Source organism: Anabrus simplex, chromosome 10 (genome assembly GCF_040414725.1).
Source record: "Anabrus simplex isolate iqAnaSimp1 chromosome 10, ASM4041472v1, whole genome shotgun sequence".
NCBI lineage: Eukaryota > Metazoa > Arthropoda > Insecta > Orthoptera > Tettigoniidae > Anabrus > Anabrus simplex.
Genome location: NC_090274.1, coordinates 95,975,807 through 95,999,078, shown reverse-complemented (window position 1 = coordinate 95,999,078; position 23,272 = coordinate 95,975,807). Strand labels below are relative to the sequence as shown.

Genomic DNA, 23,272 nt, shown 5'->3' with positions numbered 1-23,272 from the left:
GCATTAGCTCTATTCGTGTTCACTCATATATTACCAGCCTGGGCATGCGCACATCCTAAATATCTGAAATTATCTATCTGTTTTAACTTTGTATCCCCAATCTGACATTCATTTATCTTGGATGTCTTACCTACTGACATCAATTTAGTCTTGGAAAGGCTAATTTTCATACCATACTCATTGTACCTATTTTCAAGTTCCACCCCAGTAGACTGCAGGCTTTAGGCAAAATCTACCGTTAAGCTAAAGTTGTCAGCATATGCCAGATTGCTTACTAAATTTTCACCTTACTGAATCCCTTCCTGCCACTTTATAACTTTTGGCAGATTATCTATGTAAACTACCAACAACGAAGATTTTTCAAAATTCTGGCGAATACAGAAAATCCGATCCTGAAAGTCCCTTTACGGTCTGAAACCACACTGCTTTTCATCCTACTTCATCTGAACCACTGACCTCACCTCCCTTCCACAAGCCAGAAACACCTTGCCTTGTATACTGATTATTAAGATACCTTGATAATTGTTGCAATCCTTCCTCTTTGCTTGCTTATAGATAGTTGCAAATACAGCTTTCATCCAACCTGAAGGTACCCCACTAACACTCCATGATAATCTTATTTTATGAAGCCATTTCAACCTTTCCATTCCACTATACTTCACCATTTCAGGACTAATTTCATTTATTCCTGCTGTTTTATGACAATGAAGTATAGCTACCATCCTTTAAGATTCCTTTAGAATAATTTCTCCAACATCATTGTCCTCTTGACACAAGAGTTCAGAAACAATAGAGTTTGCAAGTAATATATGACACAGCGATGTTGCAGAAAAAAGACTGTGTTCTACAACTGATAATATTACATGTGAGAATTAATTTGATGAGTATGATGCTGTACTGCAAGAATGGACTAAAGATGGTATTGTTGAAGAGAGGCATTATGAAGGGGCTAGAGGTAAAGGATACATTCTGCCTCATCATGGTGTATTTAAGGACAGTGCAACAATGTGAACTAGGCCCATATTCGACATATCCAGTAAAAGGAAGAGGGAGTTGTCACTGAATGACTGTATGACAAAGGTCCAAACTTAACTGAATTTATTCCCTCTGTTGCGTTCAGGTTTAGAGAGAGGCCAATGGGTGTTGGCATATTACACGTTGGCAATCGCATGCTACTGTTGTACTTGTGTGAAAGATTTTCAGTTACACAAGGTCGAAGGAGAAGCCAGACCATGCTATCAAGATGTGTGAACTGAAAAATGGCACAAAACTAAGAAGGTGGATGGTATTTCTGGAACTCTATCAGAAAAAAGAATAACAGAAGCTGTAGTATTTGAGGTGACAGGTGTAGACCTTGCTGGACTCTTGATACTGAAAGTAAAAAGGAAGGGGTGGATTATGCTCTTTACATTTGCTATGTATAGGGCAGTGCACTAGGAACTGGTCAGCAATATCATAACGAATGGATTTTTACCGAGTTTCGACAGTTCACCACTCGATGAGAAAGACCAAAAGTGTCCACAACAACAATGGAACAAATTTCACTGGTACAGATAATTTGTTCTGAACTGTTGACTAAAACCACACAGAAAGAGAGTCCACAATGCAGCGAATACAGTAGAGGATTAACCCTTCCACAGCAGGCTGGTGGGGTGGTTGGTGACAAAGTCTGATTCAGATAGTAAAGAGAAATTTGAGATGTATCCTCGGGAGAGCTTCACTCTGTTGACGATGCTACTGTGTGAGTGTAAAGCTGTCATTAATTCCCGTCCTCTTACCTACTTGACTGAGAATCCTGAAGATCTCAACCAACTTTCACCTTCAAGTATTTTGTAAGACGATGTCTGCATGGGAATACTAGATTTAGATCAACTGGATTCTGTGAACTTATCAAGGAGACTTTGATTTCTACTACAGATGCAACTAGACTTGAGAAGAGTAACTAAGTCAGTTTATCCAGAAGCAGAATAAAATGTCTAAAACACTGGAGAAGGGATGTGGTGCTGGTTGCAGCTGATGGGAAGAGCTGGATCGACTGGCCATTAACATGGGTGCTGGAAGTGTTTCATGGGAAAGAGTTGGAAGATATGTGAGGCTGAAAATATTGTCAGATGAGGTGAATAGTCCACATCAGTGATTTCTGAAACTGCAGGGGAGGATGCTGACGACTGTCCTAGTAACTTTCACTCTCATGAACAGTCCAACTCACCAGACTCCTCAAAGTGGCATAATGACAGCACGTACACTGTTCCATGTGAATATATAAAAACTGATTAAAGCTAAGTACATACATACATTATCATTATACACTGTTATGCCTTTCAGCGTTCAGTCTGCAAGCCTCTGTGAATTTACTAAACGTTGCCACAATCCTCGATTTGCAACTAGTGTTGTGGCCTCATTTACTTCTATACCTCTTATCTTTAAATCATTAGAAACTGAGTCTAACCATCATCGTCTTGGTCTACCTCTACTTCTCTTACCCTCCATAGCAGAGTCCATTATTCTCCTAGGTAACCTATCCTCCTCCATTCGCCTCACATGACCCCACCACCGAAGCCGGTTTATGCATACAACTTCATCCATCGAGTTCATTCCTAAATTAGCCTTTATCTCCTCATTCTGAGTACCATCCTGCCATTGTTCCCACCTGTTTGTACCAGCAATCATTCTTGCTACTTTCATGTCTGTTACTTCTAACTTATGAATAAGATATCCTGACTCCACCCAGCTTTCGCTCCCGTAAAGCAAAGTTGGTCTAAAACAGACCGATGTAAAGATAGTTTCGTCTGGGAGCTGACTTCCTTCTTACAGAATACTGTTGATCGCAACTGCGAGCTCCTGCTTTACGACACCTGGATTCAATCTCACTTACTATATTACTATCCTGGGAGAACACACAACCTAAATACTTGAAATTATCGACCTGTTCTAGCTTTGTATCACCAATCTGACATTCAATTCTGTTGAATTTCTTACCTACTGACATCAATTTAGTCTTCGTGAGGCTAATTTTCATACCATACTCCTTGCACCAATTTTTAAGTTCCAAGATATTAGACTGCAGGCTTTCAGCAAGATCTGCCATTAAGACCAAGTCGTCAGCATAGGCCACACTGCTTACTACATTTCCACCTAACTGAATCCGTCTCTGCCATTTTATAGATTTCAGCAGATGATCTATGAAACTACAAACAGCACAGGTGAGAGATTACAGCCTAGTCTAACCCCTGTAAATACCCTGAACCAAGAACTCATTCTACCATAAATTCTCACTGAAGCCCACTTGTCAACATAAATATCTTTGACTGATTTTAATAATCTACCTTTAATTCCATAGTCCCCAAGTATGACGAACATCTTTCCCCTCGGTACCCTGTCATATGCTTTCTCTAGATCTACGAAACAAACACAACTGCCTATTCTTCTCGCAGCATTTTTCAATTACCTGGCGCATACTGAAAATCTGATCCTGACAGCCTCTCTGTGGTCTGAAACCACACTGAGATCATTCAACTTCCTCTCAACGACTGATGGCACCCTCCCTTCAAAGAGGCCAGTGAATACTTTGCCTGGTATACTAATCAATGAGATACCTCGATAGTTGTTCCAATCCTTTCTGTTCCCTTGCTTATAGAGAGGTGCAATTACTGCTTTTGTCCAAACTGAAGGTACCTTACCATTACTCCATGCTAATTTTACAACTCTATGAAGCCATTTCAGGTCTAATTTCATCTATTCCTGCTGCTTTATGACAATGGAGTTTATTTACCACCCTTTCCACTTCCTCAAGCGTAATTGCACCAACATAATTTTTCCCCCTCCCCATGAGCTTGGCTGTTCACATCACCACCAGGGTGATTTCCTTTTACATTGAGAAGATGTTCAAAATATTCCCTCCAGCTATCCAGTGATTCCCTGGGATCTATTATGAGTTCACCTGAATTACTCAAAACACTCCTCATTTCCTTTTCCCTCCCTTCATAAGATTCTTTATTACTGTCCAGAAAGGTTTCCCTGCTGCTTGACCTAGCCTTTTCAGGTTGTTACCAAAATCTTCCCATGACTTCTTTTTGGATTCAACAACTATTTGTTTTGCTCAGTTTCTTTCACCTACGTACAAATCCCTGTCTGCCTCAGCCCTTGTTTGGAGCCATTTCTGATAAGCCATCTTTTTACATTTACAAGCTGCACTCACTTGATCATTCCACCAAGATGTTCGCCTTTTCCCATCTTTACACACAGTTGTTCCTAGGCATTCCCTTGCTGTTTCTACTACAGCATCCCTGTATGCCACCCATTCACTTTCTATATCCTGAACCTGCTTATTGTCTACTGTTTGAAACTTCTCACTAATCATATACATGTACTTCTGTCTAATATCCTCGTCCTGGAGATTTTCTACCCTTATTCGTTTGCAGACAGATTTCACTTTCTCTACCCCAGGCCTAGAGATACTTAGTTCACTATAGATCAGATAGTGGTCTGTATCATCGAAAAATCCGTGGAAAACTTGTACATTCCTAACGGATTTCCGGAATTCGAAGTCTGTTAAGATATAGTCTATTATGGATCTGGTACCCCTAGCATCCCATGTGTAGCGGTGAATAGCCTTATGCTTGAAGAATGTATTCATAACTGCTAAATCCATACTAGCACATAAGTCCATTCCCATTAGCTTCCGTATATTCTCCACATTTACCAATCACCCTTTCATATCCTTCAGTTCTATTCCCAACTCTCGCATTGAAATTGCCCATTAGCATTACACTTCAATTCTACCAGGTGGCTCTTGTCTAACAAACCTGGCCACTCTGCATAGTTTTGCTTCACACGCCATTGCAGCTAAATCACAGCTGGATATCTGCTATGTAGACATTTCGAAGGCTTTCGATTCTGTAGACCATACTCTGTTGCTCCATAAAATCTCCGAACGATTTAATATACATGGCAGTCTTCTGACCCTTCTTGCTGGCTTCCTACATAACCGTTGGCAGAGAGTGGTAATATCAGGCACTTCATCCTCATGGTTACCAGTCACCTCCGGTGTTCCACAAGGCAGTATTCTTGGCTCCTTGCTGTTTTCTTTGTTTATGGACGATCTGCCGTCCAAACTCAACGAAACAGCGAATACCCTACTCTTTGCTGACGACTGCAAGATATTTAGGGAGATCAGGAATCCAGCAGATGCAGCTTTGCTACAGTCCTCACTTAACGCCCTCTCGAACTGGTACCGTACTTGGAAACTTATCCCCAATCCACAAAAATGCAGCCACATGACCATAACACTACGTAAATCTCCTCCACCGATATCATATTACCTACTCGACAAGCCCATCCCCGTGGTTATGCAACAGCGTGACCTAGGTGTAATATTCGATACAAAATTACAATTTAAGACCCATATAGAAACATATACAACCAAGGCTATGAAATTACTAGGCATTCTCTATCGCTTCACAGAAATTTCTGACCCCATTGCTCTTCGTCACTTCTTCCTCATGATCATTCAACCTCTCTTAAACTACTGCTCTCCGATTTGGACAACAGCCTCCCCCTCCAATACTAAGCAGTTAGACAGAGCAGTGTCCTTCTTTGCTGCAATTGTTAGGAACAGAAACCCCAAGCTCAGAAATTTGTCTACGCAGCAGGTATTAATGGCAATTAATATGTCACCGCTGCACATCAGGCGACAGGTAGCTGATCTGAGATTCCTTCACGGGATCTTAAATTGACATTACCGCTCGGAACATCTTGTCTCACTCTTCTCTCTCCGTGTTCCTTCCCGCTCCACCAGAACCAAAAACCTTCTCCACATTCCCCACACTCAGCACTCAATACTTCAACGATCTTTCCTAATCCGCCTCCCAACACTCTTTAACAATATTAATAAGAGACAAGAGCTTGATCTGGCATCAAATAAAAGTGTATTCGAGAGGTGTGTAAATAATATCTTAAAGATAAGTTGATGCAAAGGGATTATCCCGCCATCTTGACCCACGACGACTTGGCTATGAACATGGACATTCTTACGGTTTTTGATTTGGACAGTTGTTATTAGTAGGCTGTGTACCTGATCTTGTTATATTTTGTTATGTTTTATTATGAAACTTTACGTTTGTTAAATAGTCTGTTGACAGTGCAAGTGAAATTTGCTCAGTGTAACTGTATCTTGTGCTTCGTGAATAAATAAATAAATAAATAAATATTAGCTTTTCAAGGCAATTTTGTCAACTTCATGCAAAAGCTGGAAAATTTGCATTACCAATTTTCAAGAAAATTCCGAAATTACATTTTATGCGTATGATACTGATTATCAGAAAGCAGACTCCCGTACTGGTTACTCAGCTTTACAATGCACTTTGGAGAAGTACATCACAGTAGAATGTTACTCACATTCACGGTGTGAGTGGAGCAACTCCCAGGGAGGAATTGCATTCTTCACCTGCGGAGCTGGAGCTGGAACCGAGGGAGATGATCATTGCTTCCACGCAGTGTTCCAAAACTCTTTCCTTTTTCCACTGCTTCTGCGCCAGTTCCCATGTGTGTTTCACCAGAGAGGCCCATTTTTCTGCAGTGACATTCTCAATATCCTCTCTGGTCAGTCTCTCTATGTCAGTGATGGTGAACCTCTTGTTGTTCTCAGCTATGTAACCCTTCACTTATGACCAAATGGGTTCAAATGGGCATGGTAAGGAGGCAGCCTGATCACCTGGTGGCCATTCATTTTTGCTATCTCATCAATGACATAAACGGGTTTCGGTTTGTAAGTTGCTACAAGCTCCAATAGCTCTGACTTTGTAGTACAAGGTTCAATGGTAATATCTGTGTTCTGAGGCAAGACATTTATTTCTATTCAAGCCAGCATGTCAGCTTTTCTCGTCTGCATTGTTCGGGCTCTGTCCGCTTTTACAGAATGGTATGGAGCATTATCCATAACAATGGTGCACTTGGGAGGAATGTTTTAAGGGAGGGAATTTTCAAACCAAACTGTGAAGGAAGCAGCATTCATTTCTTTGTGGTAGTCCCCTGTTTTTCGCGACTGGAACATGAGGAAACAATTTCGAACGAAGGCTCGTGCAGTGCCAGCATGCAGGAAAATGACCCTACCTCCCTCTCCTAATGGGGCTTTTTTTGTGCCTTCTGGAGTTCTGTCTGACCACCCCTTGGTTAAGGTGTGGCCAGCGTTTACAAATGTTTCATCGAGCCACACAATCTGCATTCCTAACAGCCCTCAAGTAGCGACAGCACCAAGCCACGATGTCATGTCTCTCCATCACCACACTTCGGTTTGAGTATTTTTTCAAAATGAAATCCTAACTTACGAAGGGAGATTCGAAGGGAAGATGCACTACCAAAAAACAATTTATATTCTCTAAGACTCTTATGTAGTTTCCGTAGTGCTGGGTGTTCCTTTCTCTTGTAATAGGCATATATATGCCGTCGAATTGCTCCTTCCTGGAAACCATCCATACTGGTCACACGTTTGTCATAGTGCCGGGTTTTGCCCGGTGTTGATAACCCGTCATGTGATAGTCCAGATACATCCACTCCCTCTCTTTCCCCTTCCCCTTCTACCCAAGGCTCGTTTTCTTTCTTTCCTTTTTCTTTCCCTATTATAATTACTGTAGCGTGAGAAATTTTTAAAGCTACTGCAGTTCTTTCTACAACTTTGTTAACGTCTATCAGTGGGCCTCCATTTTCTCTTTCAGCATCAAAATATTCCTCTAAGACACATACCATATCGCGAGCTTGACCACGAATAGTGAAGCCATGCCTCCCCATTTCCCTTCCCTTTTTTCTAGGTGAATGAATTCTAGGTCGCCCTTGTTGTCGTTTAGCGGCGCTCTGAACGGGTTGCAACATTTTGAGTTCAGTAAATGAGATGGTGTTAAAACAACACTATACTACACAATACTAAAATTTACACTACACTAGAATGCCAGCCTTGATAACGATACACTTACTAACACGAACACAATAGCACTATAATATTTAGCTGATTTCAAAAACACACTATACGGATAATGATATCGCTCAAAGTAGACATTGTTATATAGCCCAGCCACAAGTGCTACGGTATACTATATTGGCAACGTGGAACTCGGACCGACCGCCTCACGAAGCTTTAAGACAGCAGGGGTAGGAAAAGGGAGAGTGCATGTCGAGCTGGGATTGGCTGAGACGGGAGGTGTGTACTGTTTGCCATAGTAACTGCTACCTCCTACTACCACGCTGAGAACAGTCAGAACACAGATTGTTTTAATAGTAGTATAGGGTGTTGTAGGATAAAAATAGAATACGAAAAAATAGTATTGTAGTGTAGTAGTCGTGTGATCTTTGAGTACTATCCTAGACAATATTTCTTTCTGTTCATTTTCTTCTTGCACAAAACAAGTTATTTATTTTTCCTTTTCTTTTCATTTTTTTCCATAAACAATGGCTAAAGAATGCAAGTGTAGGAACTGTGGGTGTGGCAAGGCATTGAGGGGTATGAGGGAGGAGCTGGGGAATTTGAAGGAGATAATTGGGATTCTCACAGAAGAGAGAAAGGAAGGTAGGCCTCCCTCACACAATGTACAGTTTACAGCAGATGTAAAAGAGGGATGGGGAGGAAAGGGGGGAACTGTGGAAGACGGGTGGTCTAATGTTCTCAGGGGAAGGAGATTGCAGGCTAAGGGCTCTATTCAGGATCAGAATTCAGGACAGGTGTCTGTGAGAAATCGGTACGAGCCACTCCAGGTAGAGCAACAGAGGGAAGATGAGGAACAGGGAAATGTTGCTGAGATGTGTGGAAGTAGGAGGAAGGGAAAAGGTGGGAAAGGGAAATGTAGAGTAGAGGATAGGGAAGGACAGGTGGAACAGGGTCATGGGAGGGAGGAAAGGGAGGAGGAAGTAGCTTCTGCAGCTATCAGGAAAGATAGGGCTGACCAGAAGGGGAGGGGATCAAAGGAGGTGGGTAGGGTCGAGGCTCTGGTCATGGAAAATTCTATCGTTAGACACGTGGCGAAAGTGTGTAGACCGAGCTCGATAGCTGCAGTCGCTTAAGTGCGGCTAGTATCCAGTATTCGGGAGATAGTAGGTTCAAAATCCACTGTCGGCAGCCCTGAAAATGGTTTTCCGTGGTTTCCCATTTTCACACCAGGCAAATGCTGGGGCTGTACCTGAATTAAGGCCACGGCCGCTTCCTTCCCACTCCTAGCCCTTTCCTGTCCCATCGTCACCATAAGACCTATCTGTGTTGGTGCGATGTAAAGCACCTAGCAAAGAAAAGAAAAAAAAGTGTGTGGAGGAAAGGGAACCAGGGTAGTGTTATCCAGGAATTAGGTTGAGGCAGGTGCTGAGAAAAGTAGAAGAGAAGGAGGAGGGTAAGGAGAAGGTGGTAGTGTTTCACGTTGGTACCAACAAAGTAACGCAAGCTGGTGTAAGTACCAGCATAGTTGGGAATGTGTGGGATGTGGTATATGCAGCACGGGTGAAGTTTAAGAAAGCGGAGATTGTTGTCAGTGGAATACTATGTAGGAGGGATACTAACTGGAGGGTGATTGGGGATTTAAATGAGACTATGGAGTGGGTATGTGGGAAAATGGGAGTGAAATTTCTAGATCCTAATGGGAGGGTAGTAGATAGGGATCTGCGCTCAGATGGCCTTCACTTAAACCACAGTGGTACGTATAAGTTAAGAAATTTGTTTAGAAGGGCAATAGGGAGGTACATTCAGGGAAACTGAGTTGTCCTGGGAGTGGTGATAAGGATACAGAGATCTGGAAGTCAAGTAGGGACGACATAAAAATGTTAGTGTTGAACTGTAGAAGTATTGTAAAGAAAGGAATAGAATTTTTTTTAAAAATGGCGTATGGCTTTTAGTGCCGGGAGTGTCCGAGGACATGTTCGGCTCGCCAGATGCAGGCCTTTTTGATTTGACACCCGTAGGTGACCTGCGGGTTGTGATGAGGATGAAATGATGATGAAGACGACACATACACCCAGCCCCCGTGCCAGCGAAATTAACCAATTAAGGTTAAAATTCCCGACCCTGCCGGGAATCGAACCCAGGACCCCTGTGACCAAAGGCCAGCACGCTAACCATTTAGCCATGGAGCCGGACAGGAATAGAATGAAATAATTTAATAGATATATATTTACCAGGTATTGTAATAGGAGTTGAATCATGGCTGAGAAACGATATAATGGATGCAGAAATTTTCTCACGGAACTACAGTGTGTATGGTAGATAGGTTAGGAATGGTGGGAGGCAGAGTATTCAATCTGGTGAAAGAATAATTTGTAAGCTGCGAAAAGGTTAAAGATGAGAAACATGAAATTCTAGTTGTAAGAATCATTTTTAAAGATAATAGGCAACTTGATGTCTTTGAAGTGTACAGATCGTGAAAGGGTAGTGCTGACACGGATTCAGAATTATTTGATAAGATAATCAGCTATGTGGAAAACGACAAGGAAAGGAATGTGATTGTAGCGGCAGATATGAATTTACCAAATGTCAATTGGGAAGGAAATGCGAACGACAGGAAGCATGACCAACAAATGGCAAATAAGTTAATATGGGAAGGACACCTGATTCAGAAAGTGATGGAACCAACTAGAGGGAAAAATATCCTGGACGTGGTGCTGCTAAAACCAGATGAGCTCTATAGAGACACTGAAGTAATAGATGGTATTAGTGACCACGAAGCTGTTTTTGTCGTAGGTAAAAATTAATGTGATAGAAAGGAAGGTTTCAAAAGTAGGACTATTAGGCAGTAGTTATGATTGGTGGAAAACAGTAAATAAGAATGTAAACAGACTCTGGGATCGGTTTAAAGTAATTGTTGAGGAATGTGATCACAGGTTTGTACCTTTAAAGGTGGTAAGGAATGGTAAAAAAAAACCTTATTATAATAGAGAAATTAAGAGACTAAAAAGGAGGTGCAGACTGGAAGGAAACAGAGTTAGAAGTGGTTGTGGAAGTAGGGAGAAATTGAAGGAACTTACTAGGAAATTGAATCTAGCAAAGAAGGCAGCTAAGGATAACATAGTGGCAAGCATAATTGGCAGTCATACTCATTTTGGTGAAAAATGGAAGGGTATGTATAGGTACATAAAGGCAGAAACAGGTTGCAGGAAGGACATTCAAGGAATAATTAATGAACAAGGAGAGTGTGTATGTGAGGATCTTCAAAAGACACAAATATTTCGTCAGCAGTATGTAAAGATTATTGGTTCCAAGGAAACTGTACACATAGAGGAGGTAACTAATGCTAAAGAAGTATTAAAATTTATATATGATAACAATGACATTTACAGTAAGATACAAAAGTTGAAAACTAAAAAAGCAGCTGGAATTGATAAGATTTCTGGGGATATACTAAAGGCAATGGGTAGTGATACAGTACCATATCTGAAGTACTTATCTGATTATTGTTTGGTTGAAGGAGCCATACAAAATGAATGGAGAGTCGCTATAGTAGCCCCTGTGTATAAAGGAAACGGTGATAGACATAAAGCTGAAAATTACAGGCCAGTCAGTTTGACATGTGTTGCATGTAAGCTTTGGAAAGACATTCTTTCTGATTACGTTATACATGTTTGCAAATTAATAACTGGTTTGATAAAGGCAGTTTGGGTTTAGGAAAGGTTATTCCACTGAAGCTCAACTTGTAGGATTCCAGCAAGATATAGATAGATAGATAAGAAATGGGTGAGCCCTGTTTTCGCAGAGCTCCACACGTAGGTCTATGAAGACCCTTTGTGCCCCTTGAACGGGTTTGCCTAGTCCAGACCTAGTGCTCCTATAAAGGATACCAGTGTCCGGATTTTGGCGTTCCTGATGTCCTCCAGGCTCACAAAATGTGAGCCCAGGTATCGATGTCTAGTGCCTGCAAAAGCCTCGCACTGACATAACACATGCGCGGAGGTCTCCTCCTCCTTACCGCATCTTCTACACATCGGATCCTGGGTGATTTTCATGATGTGTAGGTGTCTCTGTAAGGTATTGTGGCCTGTTAACAGTCCAACTACCATTCTCATTCTGGTCCTATTCAAATTCATTAGGACCTTTTTATAGCTTTGACTAGGCCCTTTGATAAGTTCACGTGCCTGTCTTGCTATGGTTAACCTCTTCCAAATATCTAGGTGAGACTGGTTTATCCATTGGGATATTGCCAGTCTCACACTTCGGAGTGACACTCCCAGGAAGGGCTCTGGTCCTGTGAAGGAACCCATTGAGCCCTGTTTCGCTAGTTTGTCAGCTTCTTCATTTCCACTGATTCCTGTGTGCCCAGGAACCCATACTAAGGTAACTGAGCTAAGCTCACACAGCTGATCTAACATCCTTTGGCATTCCCATACCAGTTTTGATGTTGTTTTAACTGCACATAGTGCTTTTAACGCTGCCTGGCTATCACTACATATAGTGATGTGTCTTTTGTGTCCAGGCATTTTCCATATATTTAAAGCACAGGCTAGTATTGCGTATACTTCAGCCTGGAAAACAGTAGCATATTTACCCATAGGAAGGGAGAGCCTTGTCTTAGGCCCCCAGACCCCGGCGCCTGTGCCCGCCTCCGTCCGCGAGCCATCTGTGTACCATGTACAGCCCCCAGACTTAAGACGGGCCCCAGCGTCCGCGGCCCACTCCTCCCTTGTGGGTATCACCACTGTGAATTTATAATTCAAATTAAAGCTAGGCTTCATCAGATCCCCGATCATCATTATCATAGGGCAAGTCTGGTGAAGCCTTGTAAGAATAGAGGCATGACCTCTATTCGGGTTTTTGAAGGACCATCCTCCGAGTGACCAAAGGCGATAGGCACTCATTCCCGCTATTACCTTAACATATAAATGTAAGGGGGGAAAACCTAGGATGGCCTCCATTGCACATAATGGTGTAGTATCCAGTGCCCCTGTTATTCCTAGACACGCAAGTCTTTGGACACTGTTTAACTTGGTGCTCACAGTTTTACTCTCTGAGCCTGGCCACCAGACTATAGATGCATAGGTGATCGTGGGCCGTACAATGGAGATATAGAGCCACTGGACCACCCTAGGTCTTAGGCCCCAAGTCTTCCCGACGGCCCTGCGACAGGCCCACATAATCTTGCGAGCCTTATCCACCTTATGATCTATATGTTTCTTCCAACTCAGTCTTGCCTCAAGGATTACCCCTAGGTACTTAACCGAGGTTGTCTTAACTAATTTTTTTCCGAATAGGAAAGGCTCTGACAGTCCGTCTAGCCTCCTCCTCCTGGTAAATACCACGAGCTCCGTCTTATCGGGATTAACCGACAAGTCTGTCTCGTGACACCATCTTTCCACCCTACGTAGAGAGCTCTGTACGAGTTCGGAAACCGTACTGGGGAAATTTCCTACCGCCATCAGGCTTATGTCGTCTGCATAGCCTTGGGCGTATATTCGTCCAACATTTAACCTGGTAAGTAGTTCGTCCACTACCAGACACCATAATGTTGGTGATAATACTCCTCCCTGTGGACACCCCCTGTCTATATTAGCTCTCAACATTACAGCGTTGAGAGTAAACAGAACTTGACGGCCCTGCAGTGAGGCCATAATCCATTTTATGAGCATACTGCTCACTCCTCTTCTCTCTAGACTACGTTCTATGGAGCCCGAAGATGTATAGTTAAAGGCCCCTTCTATATCTAGGAATACAACCATAGCAAGTTGTTGCTGATCCAAGGCACTCTCCAGCCTAGAAACCAGCTGGTGTAGTGCCGTCTCAACCGACTTCCCTGGTTGATATGCATGTTGATGAGAATGCAGGGGAAAGTCTCTTAATACTTTCTCCCTGATATGTCTATCCACCAGTCTTTCCAAGGTCTTAAGTAGAAAAGACGTTAGACTAATGGGTCTATAATCCTTAGGTCTAGTATATGAAGACCTTCCGGGTTTAGGTATAAATACCACCTTCGCCTGACGCCACAAGGAGTACACGTACCCCATAGTGAGACAGGCTCTAAAGATTCTGACCAGGTATGGTATAAGGACCCCCCCCGCCTCCTGAAGAAGCGCCGGGAAGATCCCATCCACACCTGGGCTTTTGTAAGGGGCAAAGGATTCTAATGCCCACTTAACCCTTCTTGGGGTAACAATCTCTGCGGCTTCCCTCCAGCCACTTTTATCGGGTCTGAAGGATCCGCTCGATTCTACCTCACTATTCGTGATTACCGAACCTGGAAAGTGGGCATCAAGCAGTAAGCTCAGGGTCTCCCCCTCTGTGGATGTGTATCCACCAGAAGGAGTCTCCAATGAGCCCAGCCTTGCCCTTCTATCCAAGGTTAAAATTTTATGAAGCCTTGCCGCTTCATGTTGACTTTCAATGGAGTCACAAAATTGTCTCCAAGATTTCCTAGAAGCCTTCTTGACTTCTGACTTGTACCTTCTTTGTGATTCTTTGTAAGAATCTAGGCTTTCTTGATCCTGAAGTTCCCTGTATTTATTCCAGAGCCTTCGTGTATTTCTCCTCAGGTGTTCAAGATAACTATTCCACTTGAAGCTTCCTGTTACTCTTTTTGCCTTAACAATAGGGCAGTTTAATTCATAAGAGGTAACCAGTGTCCGTGTGAGAAAACTCACACTGAGCTCCAGCTCCTCTTTGTTTTTAATTGTATTTGAGGGTCCTCCCTCCAGTCCCCTCCTCATGTCCTCCCTAAAAGATATCCAATCGGTTCGTCTAGGGTTTCTGTAAGACGGGATCTCGATGGAGCCCTCTATATAAAACACAATGTGTCTATGATCTGACAAGGAAGGCTCCAGAGAGACCTTCCAGTCTTTAAATTCCTGCATGATTCCCATGGAACCCAGGGTAAGATCTATGATCCCTTCGCTCCTATTATTAATGAAGGTAGGGGTATCACCAATATTCATGATCTCAAGATCAGTTGTACATAGAAATTCTATGAGGTGCTCTCCCCTTCGGTTTGTATTTTTACTTCCCCAAATGCTATGATGAGCATTGGCATCACATCCTACTACGAGGTTTAATCCTTGTTTCCTACAGTATATCACCAGTCTCTTGAACTCCTCCGGCGGGGGTGGAGATTCAGAGTCTCCTGGGAAATATGCAGAACAGACAACCAAGTCTCTTGGCTGTCCGCCCTCTTCATATCTCATTAGGACTGCTACTAGGTCTCTAGTAATGAAACCCGGTATAGCCCAAGCGTTATGATCCTTAACTAGTATACATGCTCTAGGCTTCTCCTCTGCTATTCCACTGAATAGAGTGAAACCTGCACAATTTAGTCCCATGATATGTCCCTGTCTAAGCCAGGGTTCTTGTATCAGGGCGACCGAAAACCCGCCTTTCTGGATACTTCTATTAAGTACCCTAGAGGCCGCTATACAATGTTGTATATTTGCTTGTATGAAAGTAATCATTCTTTACTTTCATAGAATACTTTACCTTATGCGGTCTCCGGAACTTGCAGCTCCGTCTCCCGCGATGGATCCTGGGGTTTGGCTGGCCCCGGTTCCTGTCCGGGCTCCAGCTCTTCGCCCCTGCTGGTCTCGGTTTTATCTGTGGTGGGGTTGGTCCTCTGCTTGTCACGCTTGCCCTCCACTAATGTGAAGGTAGCCACATGCACCCCGCAGAAGATCTTCTTCCCCACCACTTTCTCCACATCCCTGGAGTCCATACTGACCACAAGGCGAACGCCTCTCTTTTCCTCCTTGCGGTCGTAGACCCTCCAGCTGGCGGGATTTAAGCCATGGTTCTGGCGTGCCATTCTTCCCAAAAGGACGTTATTGTCCTTTGGTTGTCCTGGTATCCAGGCCATGACTCTCTTGTAGGAAAGGAGTTTGTCCATGCCCACAATTGTGAGCCTGGCTCCTTCCCACGGTTGTATACCTGTAACAAGGCTAGAAAGCCATGCTACAGTTTCATTGTTCTCCGCTATGATGACGGCCGCACCCCTTGACAGATAGCAGTCCAGGAACTGAGGCTTAATGGGCCCCTGCTCCGGAAGCTCGTCTATCAGATTGGTGATAGCCTCTTCCACAGCTTCCACCTGTTTCTCGGATAGCTGCTGGTCAGGATATCCCACAGGTACTATGGCCATCCTGATCCCAGCTTTAGCTATCCTGGCGTACTCCACTTTGGGTCTCTTGCGGGTCTGCCGATCTTCTTCTGGGGTTGCCCCCGACAGAAGTCGTTTCCCCGCTGGCATCTTAGTGGGTGGGGTCCTCTGTGCCCTAGAAGCAGAGCCCTTTTCAGGGTCCCGCCTCTTGTGCCCATTGGATCCCTCCACTGTTGTCGCTGTTGTGGTAGTAGAAGTCCCCTCAGCCCCAGGAGTTAGGCCTTCTTTGGCCTGCTCCCGGGCCTTTAAGGCCTTCTTGTACCTTCTCTTTTCAGCGCCAGAGCGCTGTTTCTTCTTCTTCTTCTTCACCTGCAGATTGCCCACCTCTTGAGTGAGCCCTCTAACTGTTGAAGTCGTACTGTCCGAGGGTATCTCCGAAGAGTCCCCTTCGGTTGTTGTTGTGCTGGTATTTCTCTCGGAGGCCCCAGAAGAGCTCTCCGGTTTATGGGTGGCTACGGAACTCATGTAGGTCCCACGAGTAGCTAGGGAAATATATGTCCGCCCAGGCAGAGCCCCGCATACCTGGGTAAGGCTACTTACTTCGAGAGGTCGCCAAGTATCTCGAAGGCTCCGTTCAAGACACATCTCCCATGTGCCATGCACCCCATCGGCACGGGTCGCGTTACACCTTAGGGTTGGGCGGTGCTTTAGCTTCCTCCTCCTTGTATGCCGAATGGTTACCCAATAGGGCTCCATTCGGCATCGCAAGAAAGGAGCTACTAGTCCCCCTCACCGCGAAGAGGATCTTCAATTGAAGAGGGTAACCAAGGTTAGCCCCCTACAATTGTAGAAGCACACACGAGGGGGCAGCAAGATATAGCAGATATTTTAGATTCTGGCGGTCAAATGGACTGTATCATGACTGACCTGTCTAAAGCATATGATAGGGTGGATCATGGGAGACTGCTGGCAAAATTGACTGCAACTGGACTAGACAAAAGAGTGACTGAATGGGTTGCTATATTTCTAGAAAATAGATCTCAGAGAATTAGAGTTGGTGAAGGTTTATCTGACCCTGTAATAATTAAGACGGAAATTCCTCAAGGCAGTATTATTGGACCTTTATGATTTCTTATATATATAAATGATATGAATAAAGGAGTGGAATCACCAAGCTCGATAGCTGCAGTCGCTTTAGTGCGGCCAGTATCCAGTAATCGGGAGATCGTGGGTTCGAGCCCCACTGTCGGCAGCCCTGAAGATGGTTTTCCGTGGTTTCCCATTTTCACACCTGGCAAATGCCGGGGCTGTACCTTAATTAAGGCCACAGCCACTTCCTTCCAGTTCCTAGGCCTTTCCCATCCCATCGTCGCCATAAGACATATCTGTGTCGGTGTGACGTAAAGCAAAAAAAAAAAAAGGAGTGGAATCAGAGGTAAGGCTTTTTGCAGATGATGTTATTCTGTATAGAGTAATAAATAAGTTACAAGGTTGTGAGCAACTGCTAAATGACCTCAATAATGTTGTGAGATGGACAGTAGGCACTGGTATGATGATAAACGGGGTTAAAAGTCAGGTTGTCTGTGTCACAAATAGGAAAAGTCCTCCCAGTTTAAATTACTGCATTGATGGGGTGAAAATTCCTTTTGGGGATCATTGTAAGTATGTAGGTGTTAATATAAGGAAAGATCTTCATTGGAGTAATGACAAACATGGGATTGTAAATAAAGGATACAGAACTCTGCACAAGGTTATGAGGGTGTTTAGGGGTTATAGTAAAGATGTAAAGGAGAGGGCATATAAGTCTCTGGTAAGACCCCAACTAGAATATGGTTCCAGTGTATGGGACACTCACCAGGATTACTTGATTCAAGAGCTGGAAAAAATCCAAAGAAAAGCAGCTCAATTTGTTCTTGGTGATTTCCGACAACAAAGTAGTATTACAAAAATGTTCCAAAGTTTGGGCTGGGATGAACTGGGAGAAAGAAGACGAGCTGCTCGACTGAGTGGTATCTTCCAAGCTATCACCGGAGAAATGGCGTGGAATGACATTAGTAGATGAACAAGTTTGAGTGGCGTCTTTAAAAGTAGAAAAGATCACAATATGAAGGTAAATTTGGAATTCAAGAGGACAAATTGGACAAATATTCGTTTACAGGAAGGGGAGGTAGGGATTGGAATAACTTACCAAGAGAGATGCTCAATAAATTTCCAATGTCATTGAAATCATTTAAGAAAAGGCTACAAAAACAACAGATAGGGAATCTGCCACCTGGGCGACTGCCCTAAATGCAGATCAGTATTGATTGATTAATGAAATCCTGCAAGAATTTGTTTCTAAAAAGATAATAATAATAAGGTTATTATAACATTCCTTCAGTTGTGGTGATTTCATAGAACATTAATAAAGCTGGCAACATGCCCGCCTGTCACACGGCGGCCCAGGGTTTGATTCCCGGCTGGGTGAGGGATTTTTAATTGTAAATGATTAATATCCCTCACCTGGGGACTGGGTGCTTGTGTCGACCTTAACGTTCCTTTAATCACATTCAACACTCTACACTTCCTCCATTCCAATAACATGCAGGTTCATATTACATGGTGCAAGTAGGGGCAAAATATCTCTACAGGTTGATGCTGCAAACAAATAGCATTCAAGAAAATAAATAAATGCAGCTGCACTGCCTACACCCACACAATCAGGCCAGGTGATACCAGCGTTGTACCATCATGATAGAAAAAGAGGTGGTCAACTATTTTGCCATCAACTGGTTTTTAAATGCAGTACAAGGTGACTATTTCATTTCAATGGGGTACTTAACCACCTCACCATCCACATGAACCCTGTGAATCCCCCACCCTAACAGGGAATAAATATAGTACTCCCCTAGATGTATCCCTCTGTGCAATCTCCAAAGCAACACTTTAGGAAGCATTAAGAGTATTGTGACAGTGGAAAATCCAATTATCCAAGTTGACCATCAATGATATAAAATATTTCCAATCAGGAGAAAAGGATGAGTAAAAATAAAAAATGAGCAAGCTCCTCATATGAATGTTAATTCAAATCTGCCGGTGCCAAAGAAGATAATATAGAATTATCAATACTGCATTAATGGACTCCATCCCCTCATGACTTTAGGCGAAAAAGGAAACGACCAGTCACAATCAGTAATTTTATCATAAACAGTAACATAAATGTCACTGTAGTAGTTTTACCTAATGAAAAAATGCCATAGCAGTGACAGGATCCAGAGACAGCATTAAATTTCAGGTACTGATATCTCAAACTCATTGGATACCTTACTGGGGCCTTGTAGGTAAGATAAAGGTACGCATTCTTTAAAAAATAGGGCTTGCTCAGTTAATTTACACTGAAAATAATTAGTGTTATGTAACCAATCATTAAACTATCCATGGGGAAAAGTAATGAATACAAGGTTCCAATGCCAACAACTATCCACTATTTCCAATAACAATGAATGACGTCAAGCATATAATATAATATGGGTGATGGTATTGTCTGCACTGACAATATATTATCTCTTTCTAATTTTGTACAATTATTTCTCTCGTATATGTTTCGGGTGACCCTACTCAGTTCATCAGCGATTTCTACATCATAAATGAATATTCCGCATATCTTAAGGTCTAATACTATTCATCTATACACGAGACATCATCAATAAATACCATTATTTTTAATACATACACACATAATGACCATTTCTTGATAATATTCATTGTAACAGAACACTTTAGAAAATTTATAAAAAGTTCAACTGGTTATTCTTGTGTTATGTAACACTTTAAAACATGTATTAAAATGTCAGATTGTTACCTTAGAAAAATCGATCAGTGATAAAATGTTTCTTGCTACTGTTTGTTCTGTTGTAGCCTACTTAAGCGTAGGCCTATTAAAAATTAACTATTATAATACCAAAGTTAACATTTTTGGCTTATGATTCTTAGAACACTTTCTAGAATGAACTGGTTTGCCATTGAATTATTTGACTCCTTAAGATCTAAACATGTAATTCATTATATAATGTCAGATGGAATCTTTCTATGGTGGTGCTGTGCTGGAATTTTGACAGAAAGGATCAAACCTTCCGTCATATCCTTGAATTCGTGGCTATTATTTGCTCTCCTTATTGTAAATTATTGAAGCGGAGGAAGACTAACCACTCACCAGCCTAACATTTATTCATTCTATGTCATGCAATCTAGCTTTAAAGGTTTGGAAACACTAAGATGACGGAAATTGTTCCCACAAGAGGCTAATGTACTTGAGCACCTTTAATACTGCCAGGGTGATTGAGGATTTAATATGCCAACTTGAAACCATAAGGTAAGCCCTCCACAACCTGAGCTACTCAGACTGCCATTTTTCCTGGCAAGAGCTACAAAGCAAAGACAGATGAAGAGAAACCCACTTCTTCTTCAGCTTTCAGACATGCTGTGCCAAATGAAAGGTGCATACCTGTAAATTCTGCGTTTGTGTAATCTTAGAAAATATACTTACTCAATTAGAGATTAGTATACAAATATATATGTGCCTTAAGAATAGACAGTAAGATACTCATATATCACCTGCACATCAGATAAAAGTATAGTTATGTAACCAGTCAAACTCAGACGACTGCTAAGGGTTTAACTGAAATCACTATAAAGTTACCTGGAATGATACTTACGCATGAGGTATTTGGTGTTTCCTCAAAGCAGATTGGTTCCTCTTTGATCTTTACTTCCAAGTCCATTTTAAATAATGTGTGAAGGTATAGACTGTTTTGGGATGTAGATTACTTCCACAGAACTTGCACTGAAACATGAGCAACAAACACTATTATTGCTTTTTTGTTGTCAAGACTGTAGTTTTAGGTGACTGTCGATTTTATGCTCATATCCAGAGGACCATCCAGTTTTGCCTTGAAACTGAACCTCAGGGATAAACATTTTCAATGAAAGAACATCCTACACCCACAGAATGGGATTAATTTGCACACCCCTTGCGAAAAGCCTGCAACTATGCAACTTATATATCACCCACTACACTGGGAGTCTAATGACTGGTTTGATGTAGCTTCTTTTCTTTTTACGATTTTACATCACACTGACACAGATAGGACTTATGGCATTATGGCTAGGAGCGGGAAGCAAGTGACAGTGGTCTTGGATAAGAAATAGTCCTAGCATTTCTTTGGCGTGAAAATGGAAAAACACAGAAAACTATCTCTAGGGCTGTGACTTCCTTCCCACTCCTACCCCATCATTACCATAAGTCCTATCTGTGTCAGTGCAATATAAATACAATTGTAACAAAAGAAGGAATTCTACAACCAAACCATGGAAACTACTCATTTCTTGCTCAGCTTCCAGGGCAAATGATCTGCTTTTAGCCACAGTGAAGATACAATCCCCATGCCCTGTCCATCTGCTAGCTCTATTGCTTGTGTACATTTTGCACTGCTCAATATAAACCTCACTCTCTTTACACTAAAGTCCAGCAGTGATTCAGATACAATATAAAATTTGAAAGGCACTCTTGGGAATGTTCTGATATAGTACATTCAGTTTTGTTTTCAATCCACAAACCTTCGGATAGTAAGTGGTGAACCCAGTCTTATTCAGAACACTTACAGATTATGTAAATCATCCTGGATGGTAATGACAGTTGTGGGTAATCCCTGTGCCCTATGTATTTTAATAAGACAGATTGTTACAAAGATATAGCCATAGTTCTTCTCTCGATGCACGGTATTCACCTGGGCAGCAGCCCCTTTAAGACCTACCACATAATATGTTGAATTCAGTAGCAGTTTAGCCAGATTCCTTATTGATCAAGCAAAGTATTTGACAGAGGATAGCCAGGTACTCATTGCCAACTTTATCCAAAAATTTGACACCATTACTGATTATGCTACACTATATACTGTATGTCCATTACAACAAACAGTTTTGAACTGGCTACGAACTCCTTTGTTACAGCAAACAGTCCTGAACTGGTTATGAACTCCTTATTTACAGTTCCGAACTGGCTATAAACTATTTTGTTAAAATAAACAGTTCTGAAATGGATATAAACTACTTCGTTACAACAAACAGTTCCAAACTGCCTATGAACTCCTTCAAAATTATCTTAATGAGCATGCATGAATCAGAATGCCTCCAGAACTGATTGTTAATAATGGTTTGTTGGAATTAGTAAATGTCATTTGTGGACGGTATCAACGCCATCTACGAATAGTTACAAAACATTAAACAATGGATGATGGAAGACCTCACTATTCCAATGAGAAGTACTGCATTTAGTTACACCGTTTACTGGTCGAACCAAATGTGTATGTATACGACATGCAGTCCCTGGTATTGAACGCACACTTCTGGCATTGGCACTGAAATGGATCTGAATGTCATTAGAACAGCATGAATACAGAACTCACAGTTCAGAAGCAGTTCTGAGTTTCTGTTGGAACAGCATGTATACTGGCACCAAAAAGTATAGGCGCAGACACCTTTTCACATATAATACAATTGTATAAAAATTAGGAACACTATATGTATACCGTTAACCCTTACTCAATAAAGGAAATAATTTGTATATTAAACTACTTTCTAAACACAACCTACACACATGTATTCTATTAAAAAAAAGTATTGGCACACTGCACATCGTTTGTTATCGAGCTTTACAGACAGTGCCATGTGTACCAGATTTTTGCAATCGGAGTTGACGAAAAGTTCAGTCGCTTGCCTGACGCCAGTATATGGGTCATACTGTTGTCACGATTAATCAGAAGCCGAAGGAGCATTCCGTGTCATTCCACACCGAGCTGGTTTTCTTGAATTCACAGTGTAAAAGTTACCGTGAAATTAGTAGAGAACTTTCTGTTACTTATTCGAAAGTGCGGGCAATCATCAAGAAATTTCAAGAGACTTGTACAACATGTAGGGAGCATCAAAGCATAGTCCGTCTTGCACTAAGAGAGTTCTTTAAAATGCAGGGTTGATTGCATCGGACATCCAGTCAATGTTCCAAAAAGCAGGTCAGTCCACAAACTATTAGGAATGTTATGAATGCAGCAGATATTGATGCATGATCTCTCAGAAAGAAACATTTTATTCTGAAAGTTAACCGAAGGAGACACTTCCAGTTTGCTAAAGATAATGTCCATAAATCGATTGAATTTTGAAATTCTGTGATATCTTCTGATGAATCCAAGTTAAACTTGTTTGGATCT

At 42.1% G+C, this 23,272-nt stretch overlaps 1 protein-coding gene across 1 annotated transcript in view; it reads right to left on the bottom strand.

The window, feature by feature from the left end:
• The window catches only part of LOC137502348 (gastrula zinc finger protein XlCGF57.1-like), an 83,193-nt gene extending 67,453 nt beyond the window's left edge, over window positions 1-15,740 (bottom strand). The window contains exon 1 of the mRNA XM_068229355.1: window positions 15,600-15,740. Coding sequence (XP_068085456.1) covers window positions 15,600-15,740 — 141 coding nt within the window. The remainder of the gene's footprint in view (window positions 1-15,599) is intronic.
• Between the last annotated feature and the right edge of the window lie 7,532 nt (window positions 15,741-23,272).